Source organism: Eptesicus fuscus, chromosome 9 (assembly GCF_027574615.1).
Source record: "Eptesicus fuscus isolate TK198812 chromosome 9, DD_ASM_mEF_20220401, whole genome shotgun sequence".
Lineage (NCBI taxonomy): Eukaryota > Metazoa > Chordata > Mammalia > Chiroptera > Vespertilionidae > Eptesicus > Eptesicus fuscus.
Window position 1 is genome coordinate 82,168,984 of NC_072481.1, and position 22,672 is coordinate 82,191,655.

A 22,672-nucleotide genomic window follows, 5' to 3' on the forward strand; every position below is an offset into this window, starting at 1 on the left:
TCAAGGTACGTTATGTTTAAGTTCAAACCAAATAACATGCATTAACTTTACAGTTCTCTGACTTCTTGTAACTATATTTGCTACTGTTACCTCTAAGGCCCCTACCACTTATCAACAGGTTGGATCCCAGCCAGGAAATCAGAGAATATTTTTAGATCTTCCAATACTCAGCTCCCCAATCCATAAGACTGTGTGTCATCTGTTTCTGGCCTGGTACTTAGATGTATTACAATCTCTTCCTTCCCCAGGACAATTAAGAAACCGTCTCAGTTTCATGAGGAGCCAGGGCTTCAGGAAGGGTCCTACCACAGAGCCCCTGGAAATGAAACCTGAAACAGAAGGACAAACACAGCAGTTAGGAGCTAAACCAATATATTCCTTCAGCAAGTCACACATTTCTTAATTTTACCCAAAGTAAATCCAAATTCTCACAAATGTGGCATTATGAGCTTTTGTGCCCACTTCTTTCATCTAGTTTCTGACAACTCAAGATATAGACATTTCACCATGGGTTTGTCCTTGTGATCAAGAAAATTTAGGAAATGAAATGCCTAGTATTTCAGTGGTATAAATAAGAATTTTATTTTAAAGAGCAGAGGGAGATATGATTGTAAAATGTATTTCATGATTATATTGCCAAACTCATAAAAGGTTGTTTTTATTTGATTTGAGAGAAAGAGAGAGGGAGAGAGAGAGAGAGAGAGAGAGAGAGAGAGAGAGAGAGAGAGAGAGAGAAACATTGATTTGTTGTTCCACTTATTCATGCATTCGTTGGTTGCTTCTTGTATGTGCCCTGACCGGAGATTGAACCCAAAAGCTTGGTGAATTGGGATAACTATCTAACCAACTGAGCTACAGGGCCACAATGAAAGCTTTAAGTTTTATGATATCTACATACTACATTAAAACAGCATTCATATGTACTAAGGAAAAGAGAAAAATAACTTCACGCACCATACAGACCACAGGATTTTAGCTGCATCAACAGGCCTCTCACACCAACCATTTCACAACTAGCTCTGACTTGTAGTCAGAAAGGAGAAAAAAAAGAAAAAGAAAAGAAAAAAGAAAGAGCAAAGAGGAGGAAGAAAAATCAATGATTTCTGCTTCCTTCAAGAGAAAATACTTAGGGCAGAAAAATAGCAGGGTTTTGTAGTGTATTATTAATAAGAAAACCAACTGAGCACAATTAAAAGTGAAAAAAGCATTTGCTCAATGTAATTCATCATATTACCAATTTGGATGCAACACAGATCGTTAATGCCTTAGCCCTTAAATACTGTTCATGTCACAAAGTGCCACTAATGGGCATCCCTGACCAAGTGGCATTTCCACTCCTGCCATGCTCAGTGTGCTGAACACTGGCCGCTAGAAAGCTCCTCCCCAGCATAGTGGTCATAGTCCCTTGAAGACTGTCCAAGAATTATAGCCTCCAAGGTACAAAGAGCTTTTAGGGAATTTCCATATCCTCAATCCCACATGGTCTCCTTCCTAAGAAAGTGACTCTCAAGTGCCCCTTTTCACTTCACCCTTCCCCCACTTCACAAAGGCAGGCTGCACCCCTCACTCACCCCAAATCTTAGATGGTGTCTTAGCCCAGAGTGTGAAAACCTATGGGGTGCTAACTAAAGAGACATTTGAAATATTGGTGTGGAATAAAGAAAACAAATGCTTTCTGAAGACTGGATATCACATCCTTATTCAAATAGGGCCTTTTCATCCTTGCTTTCAATAAAATGGAAAGAGGGTCTGACAGAATTGTCAGTTAACAGACAATGAAATAAGATATTACTATGGCATTTTAGCATGTAACTTGGAAGGAGGTCCAATATCTGAGTGGCCAAGCCATATGAAATTCTTTTCATGTCAGGGTTTATGTAGCCCAGTTCTCCCAAGTACATCCTATCTAATAATAGACAAATATGCAAATTGACCATACCTCCGACACACCCACAAGCCATGCCCACAAGCCACACCAACCATCCAATCAGAGCGAGTATGCAAATTAACCCAAACCAAGATGGCTACAGCCACAGAGAGCAAGGTTTCCTAGGTAACAGAGGAAGCCAAGCTTTCTGCCTGCCCTTGCCAGGCCTAAGCCTCCACTCAAGCTACAAAGTTTCAGTTATAGAAGGTAAACAAATTCAAACAAATAGCGGCAGAATGGAACTTGAGAGAGCAGGCCAGGGTTGCCGCCGGCAACAGGGAAGCAAAGCTCTCCGCACACCCTGGCCGAGCTCACCCGCTTAAGGCTACAAAGTTTCAATTATAACCCCAACACAAATGGCTGCCGGCCTCGGAGGGAGCCCCAGGCTTGGCTCCGCTCCAGGCTACAAAGTTTCAATTGTAGAAGGAAAATAAATTCCAGATATCAGGGCCTCCCCTTGGGTTGCCAGGGGGCGTGGCCGGCCTGTAAACCACCACAGGCCCCTCGCTCAGGCCGCCCCACACCCCAAGGGAAACCCCACCTGATCCGGGACGCCCTTCAGGGAAAACCAGCTGGCCCCCACCCCTGTACCAGGCCTCTATCCTATCTAATAAAAGAGTAATATGCAGATTGATCATCACTGCAACACACAATATAGCTGCCCCCATGTGGTCAAAGATCCTGCCCTCATGTGGACACAAGATGGCCACCACAGATGGCCAGCAGGAGAGGGCAGTTGGGAGGCACCCGGCCTGCAAGGGAGGGCAGTTGAGAAGGACCAGGCCTGCAAGGGAGGGCAGTTGAGAGGGACCAGGCCTGCAAGGGAGGGCAGTTGAGAGGGACCAGGCCTGCAAGGGAGGGCAGTTAGAGGTGATCAACCCTGCAGGAGAGGACAGTTAGGAGTGATCAGGCTGGCAGAAGAGGGAAGTTGGGGGTAAACAGGCTGGCAGCGGAGTAGTTAGGGGTGATCAGGCTGGCAGGCAGAAGCGGTTAGGGGCAATCAGGAAGGCAGGCAGGAAAGCAGTTGGGAGCCAGCAGTCCTGGATTGTGAGAGGGATGTCCGACTGCCCGGGCAGTCAGACATCCCTCGAGGGGTCCCAGATTGGAGAGGGTACAGGCTGGGCTGAGGGACAACCCCCCTCCGTGCACGAATTTCGTGCACCGGGCCTCTAGTCCATCTATAAAAACCAAAAACTAAGAATTACAATTGACATTGAAAAGATAATACTGAGCTTGGCCAGTGAAAATCAGCCCTGCCATCCCTCAGATGGGAATAAGAGACACAGATAAAGCTGTAGAGTGAGTAGGAAACGTATTTTCCCAGGACAAGCTGCAAAGAATCCTAACAACATCCTTCTTTGAGTAACTGCATACTTTTTTATTCACATCACTTTTATTACAATACTAGAGGCCCGGTGCATGAAAATTCATACACTAGAGGGGGAGTCCCTCAGGCCGGCCTTCCCCCTCTCACAGTCCAGGAGCCCTCAGGGGCAGGAGGCAACCTGGCAATCAGGGGAAAGCGACGCCCCATCACACCTCTGCTGCTGCCACTGCCAGTAGCACAAGCCTCAGCCGGCCCTAATTACCTGAGTCTTGGGCTGGCCCTGGGTGGCTGGGTAACCGCCATCCAAGGCTTGCCTTGCTGCGCTCCTGCTGCCCCGACAGGGATGAGGAGACTGGGCGTCACCATCTTGTGGCTATGTGCGCTGCCATCTTTGAGGGTGTGGCAGTCAATTAGCATATCCCCTCCTTATTGGCTGTGGGTGCCGCCATCTTTGGGGGGGCAGTCAATTAGCATATTCCCCCCTTATTGACTGTGGGCACTGCCACTTTTTAGGGTGGGGCAGTCAATTACCATATTTGATCCTTATTGGCTGTGGGCACCACCATCTTTGCAACGGCGTGAGGGTCAGTTAGCATATTCCCTTCTTATTAGATAGGATACTAGAGGCCTGGTACATGAAATTCGTGCATGGGTGGGGGGGTCCCCGCAGCCCAGAATGCACCCTTTCCAATCCAGGACCCTTTGGGAGATGTCCAACTGCCGGTTTAGGCCCGATCCCGGGGATCGGGCCTAAACCGGCAGTTGGACATCCCTCTCATAATCTGGGACTGCTGGCTCCTAACTGCCTGCCTGATAGCCCCTAACTGCCCCCCTGCCAGCCTGATCACCCCTGACCACCTCTACCTACCAGCCTGATCACCCCCAACTTCCTCCCCTGCTGGCCTGATCACCCCCAACTAAGCCCTGCCCCCACTGGCCTGGTCACCCCTAACTGCCCCTCTGCCATCCTGGTCACCCCCAACTGCACCCCTCTGCCAATCTGGTCACCCCTAACTGCTCCCCCTGCCGGCTTGTTCACCCCTCACTGCCCGCCCCCCACCCTGCCCCCGCTGGCCTAGTTGCACCCAACTGTGCCCCTGCTGGCTTGTTTGCCCCAACTGCCCCCCGCACCAGCCTGGTCGCCACCAACTGCCTCCCCCTCCCCCCCGCCAACCTGGTCACCCCACTCAGCCTGCTGTTCAGTCATTTGGTCGTCCCTTACTAACCCCCCTGGCGGCCTTGTCGCCCCACGCAGCCTGCTGTTCAGTCGTCCGTCCGGTTGTTTTGGTTGTGACGGCCCCTGGCTTTTTACATATTAGAATTGTTGTAAGTATTCTATTTTATTAGTTATTGCTGTTAATCTCTTATTGTGCCTAATTTATAAATTAAACTTTATCATAGCTATGTATGCATAGGAAAACACAGTATATATAAGGTTCAGTGCTATCTGCAATTTCAGGCATCCACTGGAGGATCTTGGAATATATCCCCTGTGGATAAGAAGGGACTTCTGCAGATTCATACTAGAGTTTGTTAAGTGGTATCTTGTGGTTTTAATTTACATTTCCCTAGTGACTAATGATGTCCAGCATGTTTTCAATGTGTTTATTGACCATCTTCTCTAATAAAATGGTAATATGCAAATTAACCATCACTCTGCTACACATGCCACACCCACCAGCCAAGCCACACCCATCAGCCAATCAGGGTGAGTATGCAAATTAACCCCAATCCAAGATGGCTACAGCCACAGAGAGCAAGGTTTCCCAGGTAACAGAGCAAGCCAATCTTTCCATAGCCGTTGCAGGCCTAAGCCTCCACTACAAAGTTTCAATTATAGAAGGTAAACAAATTCAAACAAATGGCGGCAGAATGGAACTTGAGAGAGCAGGCCAGGGCTGCCGGCGGCAACAGGGGAAGCAAAGCTTTCCGCACACCCTGGCCGTGCTCACCCGCTTAAGGCTACAAAGTTTCAATTGTAGAAGGTGAATTAACTGCCACAGAAATGGCTGCCGCCCCAGAAATGGCTGCCGCCCCAGGCTACAAAGTTTCAATTGTAGAAGGAAAATAAATTCCAGATACCAGGGCCTCCCCTTGGGTTGCCAGGGGGCGTGGCCAGCCTGCAAACCACCACAGGCCCCTCGCTCAGGCCGCCCCACACCCCAAGGGAACCCCCACCCTTATCTGTGACACCCTTCAGGGAAAACCAGCTGGCCCCCACCCCTGTACCAGGCCTCTATCCTATCTAATAAAAGAGTAATATACAGATTGATCATCACTGCAACACACAATATAGCTGCCCCCATGTGGTCAAAGATCCTGCCCCCCTTGCCGAAACCGGTTTGGCTCAGTGGATAGAGCGTCGGTCTGCGGACTGAAAGGTCCCAGGTTCGATTCCGGTCAAGGGCATGTACATTGGTTGCGGGCACATCCCCGGTAAGGGGTGTGCAGGAGGCAGCTGGTTGATGTTTCTCTCTCATTGATGTTTCTAGCTCTCTATCCCTCTCCCTGCCTCTCTGTAAAAAATCAATAAAATATATATTTAAAAAAAGATCCTGCCCTCATGTGGACACAAGTTGGCCACTACAAGATGGCCAGCAGGAGAGGGCAGTTGAGAGGCACCAGGCCTGCAAGGGAGGGTAGTTGGAGGTGATCAACCCTGCAGGAGAGGGCAGTTAGGGGTGACCAGGCTGGCAGAGGAGGGAAGTTGGGGGCAAACAGGCTGGCAGGGGAGCAGTTAAGCATCAACCAGGTTGGCAGCAGAGTGGTTAGGGGGTGATCAGGCTGGCAGGCAGAAGCGGTTAGGGGCAATCAGGAAGGCAGGCAGGCAAGCAGTTGGGAGCCAGCAGTCCTGGATTGTGAGAGGGATGTCCGACTGCCCGTTTAGGCCCGATCCTAGTGGGCAGTCGGACATCCCTCCAGGAGTCCCAGATTGGAGAGGGTACAGGCTGGGCTGAGGGACAACCCCCCGCCGTGCACGAATTTTGTACACCGGGCTTCTAGTATGTATATATTTGGAAAACTGTCTATTTGAATCTTTGACCCACTTTTTAATTGGATTGTTTGTTTTTTTATTATTGAGTTGTGAGAATTCTTTATATATTCTGGAACTCATTCCTTATCAAATATTAGACTTGCAAATATTTTCTCCCATTCTGTAGGTTGTCTTTTTCTCTTTATTGATGGTGTCCATTGAAGTAAAAAAGTTTTTAATTTTGATAAAGTCCAATGTATCCATTTTTCCACACTTGATCTTAGCCAAAAGGCCTAGAAACAATAATTTATCCATTTTTTCTTATGTTACCTGTGATTTTTATGTCATATAAAAGGCTTTGACAAATAAAAGGTCACAAATGTTTACTCCTGCATTTTCTTTTAAGAATTTTATATATTTGTAGCTCTTATATTTAGGCCTCTGATCCATGTCAGTTATTTTTTGTATATGGTGTGAAGGGGTCCAATTCCAATCTTTTCCATGTGGCTATCCAGCTTCTCTAGCACCATTTGTTAAAAAGACTATTCTTTCCATTACTGCTTTGTCTTCATACTTTTTCAAAAGTCAATTGGCCATAAATGTGAGGGTTGTTTTCTGGACTATCAATTCTATTCCACTGATCTGTATGTCTACCCTTATGTCAGTACCACACTATCTTGAAAACGGTAACTTTGTAGTAAATTTTGTAATTGGGAAGTATAAGTTATCCAACTTCATTCTTCTCTTTGTTCTGGCTTTTTGGGTCCCTTGCATTTTCTTTCTTTCTTTTTTTTTTTAAAATATATTTTATTGATTTTTCACAGAGAGAAAGGGAGAGGGATAGAGAAAGGGAGACGGATAGAGAGCTAGAAACATCTATGAGAAGATACACTGACCAGCTGCCTCCTGCACACCCCCCACTGGGGATGTGCCCGCAACCAATGTATATGCCCTTGACCGGAATCGAACCTGGGACCCTTCAGTCCGCAGACCGACGCTCTATCCACTGAGCCAAACCGGTTTCGGCAAGGGTCCCTTGCATTTTCATATAAATTTTAGGATCACCTTGTCAGTTCAGCAAAGAAGCCAGAAGCAATTTTGATAGAGAATGGATGAATCTGCAAATCAATTTGGGGATTATTGCCACCTTCATAATATTAAGTTGCCCAATCCATATACATGGATGTCCTTCTATATATTTAGGTTTCCTTTACTTCTTTTGATAGGGTTCTATAATTTTCAGAGAAAAGTTTTACATAGAAGGTGATTTTTTAAAAAGGATGTCTTTCCAGTTCCTACCACTTACACAAAAATGAAGAACTATGGATTGAGGACACCCGCAGGCTGTGGCTGATTAAAAATATCTGGACAAGGTATTATATCAGAATGGCATGGGTGGTAGCAACTCATCAGTATTCTAAAAATATGTAGCCGAGTTTGAAAACCACTGATTGAAGTAATGACAAGAGTTTCAGAATTGTGTTTATTTATGCTTGTTTATTAGTTATTTCTATTGTATCTCATTCGAGAAAGGAATTAAGCAGACTGACAATAAGATATAAACTAAATTAAAAGTGAAGACAAAAAAAGCAGGGGTGAAAGAAGAAAGGAAAAAAAGGTGAAGACATGAATGGGGCTAAAAATGCATACTATGATGATCTATCTACTCTTTCCACACAAACGTGGGAAACAGAATCAGTATCACAATAAAGCCACAAGTACAAATAGTCTTGGCAATTAGACCAGAGACGTGTGTAGCAGCCTCACCGTGAGAGCAGTGGGAAGAAGTTCTGGCTGGTATCTCCAAAGCTTACTGCTCAGCATTTGTTCAGCTCACCTACATCCAAATGCCTGCCATCACTAAATCTACTTAAAAAGGCAAATGAAAGCAAAGCCAAAGGAATCAAAGAAAGCTTTCAAAATGTGAAAAAATTAAAGTCTTATGGCAAATCCCTTGTAAAAAGACAGAGCCACCTTAGTCCACAGTTAACTATATTTTGTTCTTCCAAAAAAGCAACGACAGACCAAATAAAATACAAATTCAGTGTCTTTTTTTTTTTAAATTAGAACATAACAATAAATAATATGTCTTTAGATGACCATGTCCAAACCTGCTCAATGCCTCCCATTTCCCACCCTGGTAATCCCTGTACCTGAATTTGTTTGTGGCTTGAGTGGTTTCCATGTTAAATTCGGCCACTGGCACACCCCTGGCAGACACCTGGGGGGCAAACATGGCGGCAGGATAAACCAAGGAGGAAGTTCCCACCTACAAAGCAAACAGATGGAAACAGACAAATGACCACACTATGCGAGAAGAAACATATTTTTAGAAAATCTCACATAAGGTTGCAGGTGTGTGTGTGTGGGGGGGGGCGCGAGGGGGACTAAGCTGGATGAGATAAATGCAGAGGATTTAAGGGACAAATCAGGAGTTAGGAGGCATCTTTTTGGCTGATCACTGGAACTCAGAAAGATGTGTTATGAAAAGGAGGGTTGTGCAAATGGAGAGAGTGGCAACGAAATGACTCATCACCTTTTGGGGTTAGTTTTATTTTTGTTTCTGCTCTTTGAAGTGATGTAAATAATCCATGATCCTTTAAATAAAGACATATCATTCATAACCCTACTACCCCAAGATAACCACTGTTCACAATTTGATGTATATTCTTTCAGGTTATCCCCTATGGATATAGTTTTATAAATATTCTTTACAAGAATGGGGAGACTAGCTGGCTTATTTCTTCCCTGACTCACTTCCTCTACCTCTGTGACTTTGTAAATAAACTTTTGCTTGTATTTGAGTCTTCACTCTGAATTCTTTCTTAGCCAGAACTCAAGTACTGAGGTTTTGGGCGGGGGGCGAGGGTGATTGGGGGAAAACCAGCTTTTTTCACCTAGCCACTGACCCTATACTCAACTTCGGAAGCACTCAGTAAATACTGACTGACTGAGTACGCATCCATGAGAAAGTGGCTCTGCTTTTAAAGAAGTGTTAAGGAAAATTTGAAATATGCCTACCCTTTGTTCAGTTAATTCAATTTCTAGAAAATTTGTCCTAAGACAATAATTTGATGAGCATGTTTAAAGTTATGTCTGAGGCCCTGGCCAGGTAGCTTAGTTGGTTACAGCATCATCCTGGTATGCCAAGGTTGCAGGTTCGATCCACCGTCAGGACACATAAAAGAAGCAACCAATTAATGCATAAATAAGTGGAATATCATATCAATGTTTCTCTCTCTCTCCCTAAAAATTAATCAATACATTTTTTAAAAGAGTTATGTCTGAGGCTATTCACCACAATGTTGTTTAAAATATCAAAATTTGAAACAGCCTGAATGTCCAACAATAGAGAATTGGTTAAAAACATACACCAGAACACCGCATAGCCAAGTAAAAGATGATGTACTGACATGGAATATGCTAAGTGAATTGCTACATGAATAAAATAGTTTTAAAACAAAACATATATAGGCCCATTTAAAAATTTTTTTAAATTACCATTTACATCAATGTTATTTTATGTTGGTTTCAGGTATACAGCAGAGTAGTTAACTACCATATACTTTACAAAGTGCTTCCCTCAGTATTTCCAGTACCCACCTAACATCATACATAATTACTGCAATACCAGAGGCCCGATGCATGAAATTCGTGCAAGGGGCTTGGCCCCCATCACTGCAGCATTGTTGGGAAGGCTGTCTGGTCTAATTAGCATATTAAGCTTTTATTATTATTGACTAGACTCCCTAAGCTATAATTTACATCCCCAGGACTGTTTCATAACTTCCAATTAGTACTTCTCAATTCCTTCACCTTTTTCACCCAGTCCCCTAACCTCCTCCCCTCTGACAACCATCAGTCTGTTCTCTGTATCTCTGAGTCGGTTTCAATTTTTTTGTTCATTTATTTTGTTCTTTAGATTCCACATGTAAGTGAAATCATATGGTATTTGTTTTTCTCTTCTGACTTATTTCACTTAGCACAATACCCTCTAGGTCCATCCATGTTGTCACAAATGGTAAGATTTCATTCTTTTCATGGCTGAGTAGTAATCCATTGTATATATGTACATCTTTTTTATCTACTCATCTATTGATGAGCACTTGGGTTGCTTCCATATCTTCACTATTTTAAATAAGGCTGCAATGAACATAGGGTGCGTATATTCTTTCTAATTAGTGTTTTGGGAATATGAACCCATTTTTAAATTTTTTAATCAATATGTGTACATCTGCATATGGAAATGTCTAGACCAGGGGTATGCAAACTTTTTCTGTAAAAGGCCAAATAGTGCTGTTGGGTTTTTTTTAGGTTTTATAGGCCATATGGTCTCTGTTGCAAACATTCAGCTCTGCCAATGTAGTGTGAAAGTAACTATAGACTATACAAAGAAGAAAGGGCATGGCTGTGTTCCAATAAAACTTTATTTACAAAGACAGGTGGCAGGTCAGATTTGGCCCATAGGCCACAGTCTGCTCATCCCTGGTCTAGAAGAAATCATACTAAAATGCTAACAAATTATTTTTGGATGGTAGAATTATCGGATTTTTAATTTCCTCTTTTTGTGTTTTCTCAATTAAATTTAATAATGCGCATGTATTATTTTAAAAATTAGAACCAATAACATGCTCTTTTTATGATACTTTTTTTTTGTGGGAGAAAAGGATTTGAGAAGCCAAAGACATGGTCTTGCATTGTTTTGTATTTTAAGATAAATTCTTATTCACTGTTTTTTTAGTTTTTCTGTAGAACACCACAACTCTCAAAACACATCTTAAGAGAAGGAAAGAAGGAAGAAAAGCAAGAAGGGAGGAAGGGACAGAGGGAGGGAGAAGGGAGAGAGGGGAAGGAACAACATTAATCTCCACCCCAGTCCTGGTGTTTCAGAAAATCCCCACAATCAGGGAAGAACAAAACCTACCACTAGACATAAGTCACAGAGGGCCAGCTCTCTGTCAACCTCCTCCAGAATGGCAGAGTCCAGATTTTCTCCAAACCACACGACATAAGGTCGCAGCAGGCCCCCGCACCCTGCCTCTTCACACCTGTGAAAACATCATCCTTGACTCAACCCTGAGCCTTGCCCGAAGGTCTGCCCAGGTGGGTCGGAGGAAGACAGGGGCTGCCCCAAATCCAGTCTGCTAGATAGGTCACCTCATCCTCTGATCACCATCCCTGCCCTCCCAGCCCATAGGACCTTGTCCTGAATATGAAGCACTAACTTTAACTGCCTTATAAAGTTCCTATTTTGTCTGAATGCATTGGGTTGATTTAGAGACAAATGTGTTTCAGCCAAGCTTGACTTCTCTTTCTTAAACAGTTTTCTCTTTCATAGTGACTTCATCACACTCAAGGGAACGACTCTGCTCAGTGACCCAGGCTTGGGAGGACACACTGGACTAAGATTTGTCTCAAACACCCCAATCATCCCCTAATTTCATCAATGACCTCCTTTTATTTTCTCCGAGATTCGCGTTTCTCTGGTGCTGTCTATAACCAAGTTCTCCAGTATCAATTACTAGAAATCTGTCACCATTTCCTTCCCACTCTCTCTTAGTCATTTTATTCTACCTTCTAAAATAACCTCGCCCAAACATAATTTTCATCATATTATTGTCCTACTTAGGAACCCCTCAGGATTCCCTGTTCTTTCAGATAGAAACTTTAGCATTTAGTAATGAAAAGCCTTATTAAGAAAAATAAAAAGCGTTCTGTGGTCAAATAAACCAGTGAAATATTAGCATATTATAACCACTTTTTAGAGAGTAACAATGTACTTTAGCATATGAAATGCTCTGAGAAGTCCTACAGTAAAGCAAACATACTCTGACTTGGTTTAATCTAGTGTGATCTGAGCACATAACATCTTTTTTTCAAGCAATGCCTATGAACATCACATGGATAGAGTGCTCTCTGAAACACTTTTGGAAGTGCTATTTTAATATCTGGCTTTGAAAACTTGACAAAAATCTTTCTAGGTTTTTTTTTAAAAATCTACAACGTTTTGGTCCTATAATTTCATCTTTGCAAGAACTTTTACTGTCTCCATAAACCTGGATTAATAACACTGATGAGGAGGAGGAGGATGAAGATGACAGTAACTAATGAAAAGCAAGAAGGGTTGGAAAGCAGCAGTTCTCTTTCCACAGGTTTGGTTCATCCTCTGCACTTCTGCCCTTAGCCCCATAGGGCAGGGCTGGTATTTACATTTGAGGATTTAAGAGGCATCTCACCTAATGAACTTGGATTTTGATTCTTACTTTTCTTTCAACCTGGAACACCAAGTATAGATTAAAGATTTTACCCACCGGGGAAGTTTCTCCACTGGGATTCTGGCATCTTGCGTTTCGGGTTCTGGAGCACTGAACAAACAATATTAGAAAAGAAAAAATGTCATTGGTATTATCAAAGAACAAAGGAATAACATAACCCAATAAGTATGTATATTTGCTTGGCAGGATATGGTACAAAACTCCTAATTAATACATGAGCTACTCAAAGAATGGACACCAAATAATTACTAGTGGTTTTACCACAAGAGGGAATTTGTATTCGGGGAGGAGGTAGAGCAGCCATATGCGCTAACGGGGGAGTTTTGTGACTTACATTTTATATGTTATCATTTGAATTTTCTTCAATGACATTATGTTAATACTAGAGGCCCAGTGAATGAAATTCATGCATGGGGGAGGGGGAGGTGTCCCTAATCCCAGCCTGCACCCTCTCCAATCTGGGACCCCTCAGGATCCCAGATTGTGGGATCGGGCCTAAACTGGCAGTCGGACATCCCTCTCACAATCCAGGACTGCTGGCTCCCAACCGCTCACCTGCCTGCCTGCCTGCCTGCCTGATTGCCCCTAACCACTTCTGCCTGCCAGCCTAATCACCCCCTAACCACTCCCCTGCCAGCCTGATCGATGCCTAACTGCTCCCCTGCCAGCCATATTGCCCCCAACTGCCCTCCCCTGCAGGCCTGGTTGCCTCTAACTGCCCTCCCCTGCCAGCCTGATTGCCTCTAACTGCCCTCCCCTGCTGGCCTGGTCGCCCCTAACTGCCCTCACTGTAGGCCCGGTCACCTCTAACTGTCCTCCCCTGCCGGCCTGGTTGCCCCCAACTGCCCTCCCCTGCAGGCCTAGCCCCCCCGCAACTTCCCTCCCCTGCAGGCCTGGTCGCCCACAACTGCCCTCCCTTGCCGGCCATCTTGTGGCGGCCATCTTGTGACCACATGGGGGCAGCCATCTTGTGCGAGTGCGTGACAGTCAATTTGCATATTACCTCTTTATTATATAGGATATTTCTTGTATACTTTATACTGATTTAAAATGATCAGGTAGAATTTTTCTCAATATTCTGAGTCTACTCTTAATTCCCCTAACTACAATAATAATACACATTCATCATAGAAAAATTCAAAAAGATATAAAGCAGAAATCAGAATTACCTACCATCCCACCACTCCTTATAATCACTGTTAAAATTTTGCTGTGTTTTCTTTAGGTCTGTTATCTATACACAAATATATCAACATGGAGAGAAAGAGAGAGAGGCGGGGGGGGGGGGCTTAAATACAAAGTTGGGCCCTGACTGGCATGGCTCAGTGGTTAGAGTGTGGGCCTGAGAACCGAGGGTCACATGTTCCATTCCTTATTAAGGGCACTCACGTGCTTGTACCTGGGCTGCAGGTTTGATCCCCACCCTGCTGGGCACATGTGGGAGACAACCAATCGATATATCTCTGTCAACGTTGCTATTTCCCTCTCTCTCTTTTCCCTCACTCTCTCTCTCTCATCTTCCCTCCTCCCTTCCACTCTCTAAAATCAATGGAAAAATAACCTCATTTCTTGGGTGAGGATTAAAAAAAATACAAAGTTGGGATCAGAGTGTATAGAGTTAGATTCTGTGGTTTTCACTTAATATAAATTGTGAGCAAAATATTTCTTTCATAATATGGTATAATGTATTGGATCCTATTTCTTATAAATATCCATGCAAATCTTAGATTAATGTTTCATTTCCTTACATTTATGTTCAATTCAAAAGAGAAAACAACACACACTTATTCTGTAGTACAGAATAATTACCCTTTTCCTGCAAAAGCTTCACAAATTGGACTCTTGTAATTCTCAGCCACAACCCCACAAGAGGTACATTGAGTTTTGAATATGCTACCTGAAAAACATAAGTCAAGCAAGACCAGAAATAATATCATCAAGAGCAACTGTCTCCATGTCCAAAAGGGTACAAAATCACTTAGATTTTATATGTTCATTTTAACAAATGGGCCTACCCTAGGTATCATGGGAAATGTAAAGACATGCAGTACTATTGAACAAGTCAGGAGCATCTGCCCTCCTGGATTTTGTACTCTAGAGGGAAGAGAGACAGATGAAATAATCATTCATGACTAAGGAGCTCTCACATTTCTCGGAGTGATGCTCAGGTAGACCAATAGGGTAGATGAAGCCAACCAACTAAGGGCATGATTTACTAAGTATATGATTGATAAAGGTTCAGTAGCTTGGGATGTGTTTACAAATCTTAATTTTAAATTAATAAAACTAGAATATTTTATCCAAAACCAGATCAATCAATAATTAATCAACTAATAAATGAAGAAAATAACTGCTAGAACTAGCAACCATTAATTGAGCTCACCCAATAATAGTGACCACAATTCACCACATATTGTCATGTGCCCAGTGCTGTGATGAGCATGTCACACACACACACTGTGGTAGAAACACATTGTTCCATTGTCCAGTGTCACTTTGTTGAGGACCCATCTCTCCTCTATCCCATGCCAAGCTGATGAAGTTGTCAATCACATCCTAACATACAAGCTTGGATACATGTTTCGGACTGGTCCAATCCCAGTACCCCACCCCTCTAGCGATAGTGTTTGGTTAAAAAGCAGGTAAGTGACCCAAGCAAGGCTCCCCGAGGTTTATTTTCTGAGGAGAGAGCTAAGCTAGAGTGAGCCTGGAGCTGCCAGACGTTACCTTTGCTGGCACATGTAGGCAATCAACTACAGAGGGAGAGGTAAAGTAACTCAGAGTGAGCAAAGCTGAGGGAAGGAGAGGCCGAGAGGCAGGGAGAGAGACAGTGAGCCTGCTGCTGACGTCAGCTTCTCCCAGGGCTCCTCAGTGTTGCCAGCCAATGTACCTATCTTGTCAGTTTTAGCATGGCTACTTCCCCATAAACATCTCTGAAGCTCAGACGCGTCCTGCAACTGCCACTGGCCACGTGACGGATGTGACGTGGTTGCCATAGCCAGCACGTGCACAGACTTGTTGGAGGGTTACACAGTGACTGACATGTGTCCTGACTGGACAAACGCAGCCTCTGCATATTTCAGCCAACAAACCATGTAAGGTCCGTTTGGGGAAGAAAAATGAGTCCTGGTTGTTATCTAGAACCTTCCACTGACACCTTTTGGGAAGATCAAAAAGGCCCAACGATAAACCTGCAGAAAGTGTGTCAGCAGTTTGGGAGGGAAACCCAGAGACAAGAGGATCCCCATGAGGAGATGCTGCAGCCCCGACCCCACACACTGTGGAAACAGTCACCGCCACCTCTGAGACCTTCAGAAATCATTCAGAAGAAATACCTGAGCCATTCTATTTTACCCATGTTTTGTTTTCCATGTGCATTAGAGTGATAGTTTCTAAAAATGTGTATCTAAATAAGTTTTAACAAGCCCTTCCTATATGTATAAAACAGTGAATTCTAAGGGGTAATAAAATATCATGGTTTGGGCAGATTATTTTCTAAGTATCACATTAAAAACATGTTGCATCTTCAATTTGATGAAAGAAAGGGCTTCCTTTTGTTTTTACCTGAATGTGAAGAGAGTTCTCATCACTTGCAACCAAAAAAGCCCCAACTAATATGTATATATTATCTTATTTAATGCTTAAAGTAACTGGATTTCGATTTTATACATTCTACATGGCACGGGCCAGCCTACAATCTGACACAGCACAGGAACAAGAGCCATGTGGAAAGTATCCCAGGTCCAACAGAAGAAGGTGCCAAAAACGTTCGGTGAGTAGGTGGCTGACACAGTTAGGACACAAAAGAGGGGTGGGATCCAAGCGAACAATGCTCACCTCTCGTTATCAGGGTGACCATAAACTTAGGCAAAAATGGGCAACCTCACGGCGTACACGCACCAGCACCATCCCCTTTGGCTCACTCTTCCTGGAAATGCCACTATTAGAAATGCATCCCTTGGAATTAAAGTTTTGTAAACTCTTAAATGCAAATGTCCTCGGGAAAAAAAAAAATCCTTGCTTGCCCATTGATGCTCTTGTATGAATGGGTTTATTAGATTTTTTTGGTGAGAGCAAAGAGGGGAAAGGAATAAGAAGACAAGAGGGGAAAGGAGGCTGTCGTCAGGGAAGAGAGGGAAAGCCAGAGGGACCTAAGACAAAACCTATGTGTGTCACAACTTGGTGGGCTTGATTCAGTGCAGGTGGCTGAGCGGTAGCTCCCTAAAGGCGGCAGGGCTTAGCAGAAGCACAGCCTCAGTAGATAGAACCAACTGGGACAAAGAGAAAGTAATAGATACCCCAGGCATGCCAAGGTCCCCCATGCCAGATCCTGCTAAAGCCACCTGTTCAATGGCCCACCCCTCCTGGTTCCCTTCAGCCCAGCTGGGCAGTTGTCTCTAGCACAACCCCCTCAGGAGCTGCTCAGGAGGGGCGTGCACGCAGCTGTGCAGACTAGCGCTTTCACGGTGTAACAGGCGCACACCAGACACCTGGGTGTGTTGTCAACATGCAGATTCTGTTTCAGTGAGTCCAGGTGTAAAATGGCAGGACTGATGCTTTCAAGTCTAGTTCCCCTCCCCGTGTGAGGCTGGGGGTTCTCACCATGGATTTCCAGAAGGTTCTTGGTACCAGCCTTGCGGTGCAGCTCATCGATGTTTTGGGTGATGACCATGACCCGGCGGCCCTGCTCACGCAGCCGGGCCTCACACTCAGCGATGGCGAGGTGCCCAGGGTTTGGCTTCACGCGCTGTATGACTTCCCGCCGGTAGTGGTAGAACTCCCACACCAGGGACGGGTTTTGGGCAAAGGCCTCAGGAGTGGCCAGGGTCTGGGGGTGAGAGGAGGCAGGAGTCAGGGAGGGAAAGAGCGCTCATGCTCCTTCCAGAGCACAGCCAGCGGGGGCGCGGACGGAACCTTGGGGTGCGAGGGGCAGTGGCGGCAAACACTGGCAGGCCCCTCCTTCTCTACAATGGGCAGGCAGCTTTGGCAGGGTGCAAGCTGGCACACGGCTGCTTAGGTTCGTGCAGTGTGGCAGACACAGGGCAAGGGCCTGAGCACCAGCCTGTGTCCCAATCCTGGGACTAATAAGGGACCTTGGAGAAATCGGTTTTAATTTCCCCAATTATAGCTCAGAGAAAATACAACCTGTCCCATTTGACACTCAAGGAAGTTCTGAACATGAAGTAAAGTAATATGCAAGAAGATAATTTAGGTTGGAGCTCCAAAATGTATGAGTCAATATCACTTGACCAGGAAAAAAAGTGAAATGTAAAATGTCCAATTGAGGTATAATGGCTATAGTTGAGAAACTCAGTTTTTATCACTTATAGTTACACACTCACCATACACATTATATTAACAAGACATATAAAAAAATATATTTTAAGGTGCAATGCCTCTTCTAGGACAGACAAATCTCATGTACAGTGAACAGTCAGCAGAGAAGTAGTTGTCTAGGGCTGGAAGCTGACAGGAAATATACAAGGGAACCTTGGCAATGACCAAAGTATTCTGTAGCTCAGTGGAGGCAGTGGTGGCATCATGCATTTTATTTTACTGTAAAGGTCCCTATCTGCCTGGTAGCCATGTCAGCCTTCATTTGGGGAGTGGATCTTCTACGCTGTGGATTATCTATCCATTTCAACCCTGTACTTCCTTCCATCCCTCTACTTACAGCACAAGTGGCCTGGATATACAGGGGTGGGCAAAGTGGATTTATAGTAATTAATTAACAAAACAAGAATAAACTGTGCTTTGTGAACTCACAACTGTAAGCCTACTTTTGTGCCCCACCCTGTATGTGTCCTGGGAACACAGCTGGAGTCAAACATAATCTGTTGCTTCCCCACAAACTCAGCTGCTCTGACCTGACTGACCACCCTCTGTAGTTCCTCCTGACACCATCTGAGCCCCATCCCCTGATTCTCTAAATCAGGGGATGTTCTCTGTGGCTCCTCTTCTTGTGGGACCTTAATGGCCCTCGCTCTTCCTTCTCCCCTCCTTCACCTTTAAGGTGATGATGCCATGTCTACATTCCCAGGCTTTGCCTGGAGGGCAGAAGAGAGGTGACAGAACATCCTAAACCAAGCATGTCAAACTCAAAGGCTAACTTGGGTCAAGTAAACAAGGTTTAATATTATGTAGGCCACAAAAAAACAAAAGCTTCAATTTTCATATAAACATAGGTTTATTTCAATAGAGACATGCTGAATACAAAGGGCTGAAATAAATGAGTGATTGTTAACATAAAATAATAGAACATTTTAATAAAAATTAATATTTTTTCTTGAACATTAACTTACCAGACACTGAAAAATTGCACAAATTAATAAGCAAATAAACCTATTTTTCTTGTTCCCCGAAAGTGAAATATTTCCTGTTGCGCACACCAAGCAAGTCAGTACAAGACTAATGACGTGGCAATCGACTTCTAAAATATTCGCTGCTAGTATTAGTGGAGAGAAATGGTGCACCTGTGCGTAAGGCACGTAAGTCGCGTAAGGGAAATGAATGCAACACAATTATAGTAATCAGTCATTAGCAAATGTTGTAGTTCATTATTAATAATTATGTATAACAGGATATTGTAAAAATTAAGTTATGAAATCTTTATTAAAACGTTTCTTACAGCCCTGACCGGTTTGGCTCAGTGGATAGAGTGTTGGCCTGCAGACTGAAGGGTCCCAGGTTCGATTCCAGTCAAGGGCATATACCTTGGTTGCAGGCACATCCCCAGTGGGGGGTGTGCAGGAGGCAGCTGATTGATGTTTCTCTCTCATCGATGTTTCTAGCTCTCTATCCCTCTCCCTTCCTCTCAGTAAAAAAATCAACAAAATATATATTTTAAAAAAATAATAAAAATAATAAAACTAAAACATTTCTTACATACCATTATATTGGCTGGGCCACAAAAATATTTGTTGTGGGCAGCATGCAGCCCGCGGGCCTCGAGTTTAACATGCTTGTCCTAAACATTTGCCATCCTGAAACCTTTCATTCCGGAAAGAAGGGCAGGTTCATTAACCCTTCACTCAATAAGAAATCACCTGCTAAATTTGGAAGTCATGTATTGAAGTAATTATTTATGATTGCCTTCATTCAACCAACAAACATCTATTAAGCACCTACATAGTTCCAGAGTTCTCAGAGCTGGGGAAGGAGCAATGAATGAAACAGACAAAATTCCCTGCCCTCCAAAATTAGGGATTGCCTGGGGAGCAGAGGAGACTGACTGCAAAGGGCCTTGAGGGAATAATCCGTGGCACAGAAATGTTCCACATGTGATGGGGTGGTAGCTACACTCTGTATACACCTGTTAGAAGTTATTGAATTGTATACTTAAAATTGGTGAATTTTATTGTATGGCTAATATACCTCAATAAAAATTTTTTAAAAAATCCACACCCCCAAAGAACTTAATTTCTAATGGCCTTCATATAAAGTTTTGAACATTAAGCTCTAGGCCTTCAAGAATTCAACTTTAGTGTTAATATGAAAAGTTCACAGAAATTTTAAAAATGTGTAATACTTGCCCTGGCTGGTGTGGCTCAGTGGACAGAGCGTTGGCCTGTGGACTGAAGGGTCCTGGGTTCGATTCCGGCCAAGGGCACATGCCCGGGTTGCGGGCTCGGTCCCCAGTGGGGGGGCGTGCAGGAGGCAGCCGATCCATGATTCTCTCTCATCATTGATGTTTCTATTTCTCTCTCCCTCTCACTTCCTCTCTGAAATCAATAAAAATATTTTTTAAAAAATAAAAATGTGTAATACTTAATTTCAATATCTATAGTAATGAATTATGCTAATCAAGGTTTTCTGATTCTACTTTTTTTTAATCTGAAAAAATGTAAATTATACATTCCTAAAAAATAAGGGAAGTGGCTTTGCTTAAATCACAGATCTTAATCATATGGACATTGTGTCGATGCCAAAATGAACAGGACAAGAGTCACTGCCAATTTCAAAACTTTGCTCTCTGGGTTTCAGCCATCATTAGGTTCTGAGTCAAACTCTGTTATGGCTCCATTCAGAACAGCCTCTTAATATTCTGGGAACACTACTAACCTGAGCTTGCCACTTCCTCCAATAACCTCCGGCTCCTCTGAAAGTTGGAATCCCACTTTCAGCACTAATGCCAGCCCCTGAAATGATGACTATGTGGTTTGCTTTTGCAAAAAGTTTCCGAAAATCGGCCATACCTAAAGAGAGAATAAAGTCTTTATCAATCCAGTGCAGCATTTGGATATGTATATTCCATACCAATCATCTGCCTAGGTTTCCCCTGCTCTCCGCAAGTAGAGTGTTTCTTATGAAAACTTGCATAAAGCAGAGAAGCAACTACCTTAGGGCACGTTTTGCTAATGGATGCACAAAATAAATGGAGATAAAGCACAGATGCTCACAGACACAGTTCAAAGCTGTAGCGCTTGATGCTGAATGTAGCTTCCAGAGAAGGAGCTTGGGGGGGCACTCTCGCTGCTAGGGTGTGCCCTGTCTGTATAACTTGCTGCAAGACTAATGCTGAATGCTATTTTTATTTTAAACCTTTTTTTCAATGCAAAATCCTCTTCGGTTTTCTTTTGGTTAGGGAAAACAGATACTAATTTAGTTTTTGTAATAGTAAAGTGGTGTAGAGCAGCGGTCGCCAACCTTTCGGACCTCACGGACCACCAGTGGTCCGCGGACCAACGGTTGGCGACCACTGGTGTAGAGCAAACTTTGGAAAAGCAGGAGATACCTATATTTTGAAACTTGACCTTGTGTGAAATTATACTTTAAGATACTCAAATAAAAATCATTCCTGTTTCATGAAAATGCTATCCATGCCCTTGATGTGTGAATGTACAAGAAAGAAGCAGGGCCTTCAGGCACACAGCACTGGCTCTGAATCTCAGCTCCACCTACACCCATGTGTGAGATCTTTTGTGAATCACTGACCTTCTGCTATCCTGGGCTCCCTTGGCAACTTAATGTGCACAATACTGTCCTCCCCAGAACAGGGCTGCTATGAAGATTAATGGATAGGAATGAAACTTCCTTCATGAGAGTAAAGACAAGCTATGTGTGTGTGTGTGTGGTGTGTGTGTGTGTGTGTGTGTGTATGCGCGTGCGCGCGCACGCACACGCGTGGAGTGACCTCAGGCCCATCGAATCCCAAAGCCTTCCCTTCCACCCCAACTTCTCTTCCCTTTGCAGATCTTGCTAATTCTACCTTCTTTCAGCATCACTACCAAAGGTCAGGATGAGGGCCCCTACCCTGTGAACAAATGCTGTACCCTAAACCTAGACACATGACTTTCTCCTTTACGGCGCAAATAAGAGCTAGACTTTTCAACAAGATGTCATCAGAGACTTGGGGTAACAAAAGGGAATCGAACATAGAGAATAACATGGCAGCAGGTAATCATAGTCACAGACCATGGCTTGCCCTCCAGATCAAAGGCCTTGCTCTGCACCTCCAGGCATTCTACCCTGATCTCAGACCAACACAGGCAGTAGCCATTACTGAGTGAGGGCTCACTGCACCCCAGGCTGTGCCAAGCACTTCACATGGGTCACAAGATGAGTTTGCCCCTGAAGAGAATGTCCTCATCCCAGGATAAGAACAAGGAGCCAGACTTGACAGTGCCACTGTGTTTCTTAGGTGGCAGAGATTAGGTCAGGACCCAGCATATGGCTGAGAGCAACACCCTTCTCTCCCAGACACTGTGGCTCTGCAGGCCCTCTGGGAGGGGTAAGTGTTAGGCCCTCATGTGAGGGATAAGTGCTGTAGCTCCAGCAGAACAAAGGTAAGCCGTTCAGAGCTGAGCATAAACTTCAGGGAGAAGTGAGACTCCCTCTCTGCCCTCTACCTGGAAAAGCAAGTGCCAGACCAGCATTGCCTGGGGCTGGCCTGGGCCAAAAGCAGACATCGAGGAGTGGCCAACCTGTGCTAACAGAAAAGTTCAGCAAAAACGGAAGTGAGTTCCACAGCTGATGGAGTGGACTTTCTGGTCTTCCAACAGCAACCAAGGTTAACCCTTGGGCTGACCGAGCACACACTAAGAGATGGAACTGGTTTCAGAAACAGAAAAGCAGAGGCTCCAGCTCCCTTCCGGCCACATTCCTGGAGCTCTCTGGGATCACTTTTCCCGCAGCAAGGCTCAAAGGAATGAAGATGATTCAGGCACACT

At 44.2% G+C, this 22,672-nt stretch overlaps 1 protein-coding gene and 1 non-coding gene across 9 annotated transcripts in view; one reads left to right on the forward strand and one right to left on the reverse strand.

Moving 5' to 3' along the window:
* The window catches only part of SIRT5 (sirtuin 5), a 40,996-nt gene continuing 18,324 nt past the window's right edge, over positions 1-22,672 (reverse strand). For all 8 annotated transcript variants that reach the window (XM_054721456.1, XM_028152399.2, XM_028152400.2 and 5 more), the window contains 7 exons: positions 20,565-20,698; positions 17,106-17,331; positions 14,313-14,400; positions 12,540-12,593; positions 11,153-11,276; positions 8,382-8,497; positions 1-329 (listed from right to left, as the gene is read on the reverse strand). In XM_054721456.1, coding sequence (XP_054577431.1) covers positions 254-329; positions 8,382-8,497; positions 11,153-11,276; positions 12,540-12,593; positions 14,313-14,400; positions 17,106-17,331; positions 20,565-20,698 — 818 coding nt within the window. In that variant the 3' untranslated portion in view covers positions 1-253. The remainder of the gene's footprint in view (positions 330-8,381; positions 8,498-11,152; positions 11,277-12,539; positions 12,594-14,312; positions 14,401-17,105; positions 17,332-20,564; positions 20,699-22,672) is intronic.
* On the forward strand, positions 9,008-9,087 carry MIR9251 (microRNA mir-9251). The gene has a single exon (NR_128949.2). It is a non-coding gene; the product is annotated as a microRNA mir-9251 (primary transcript).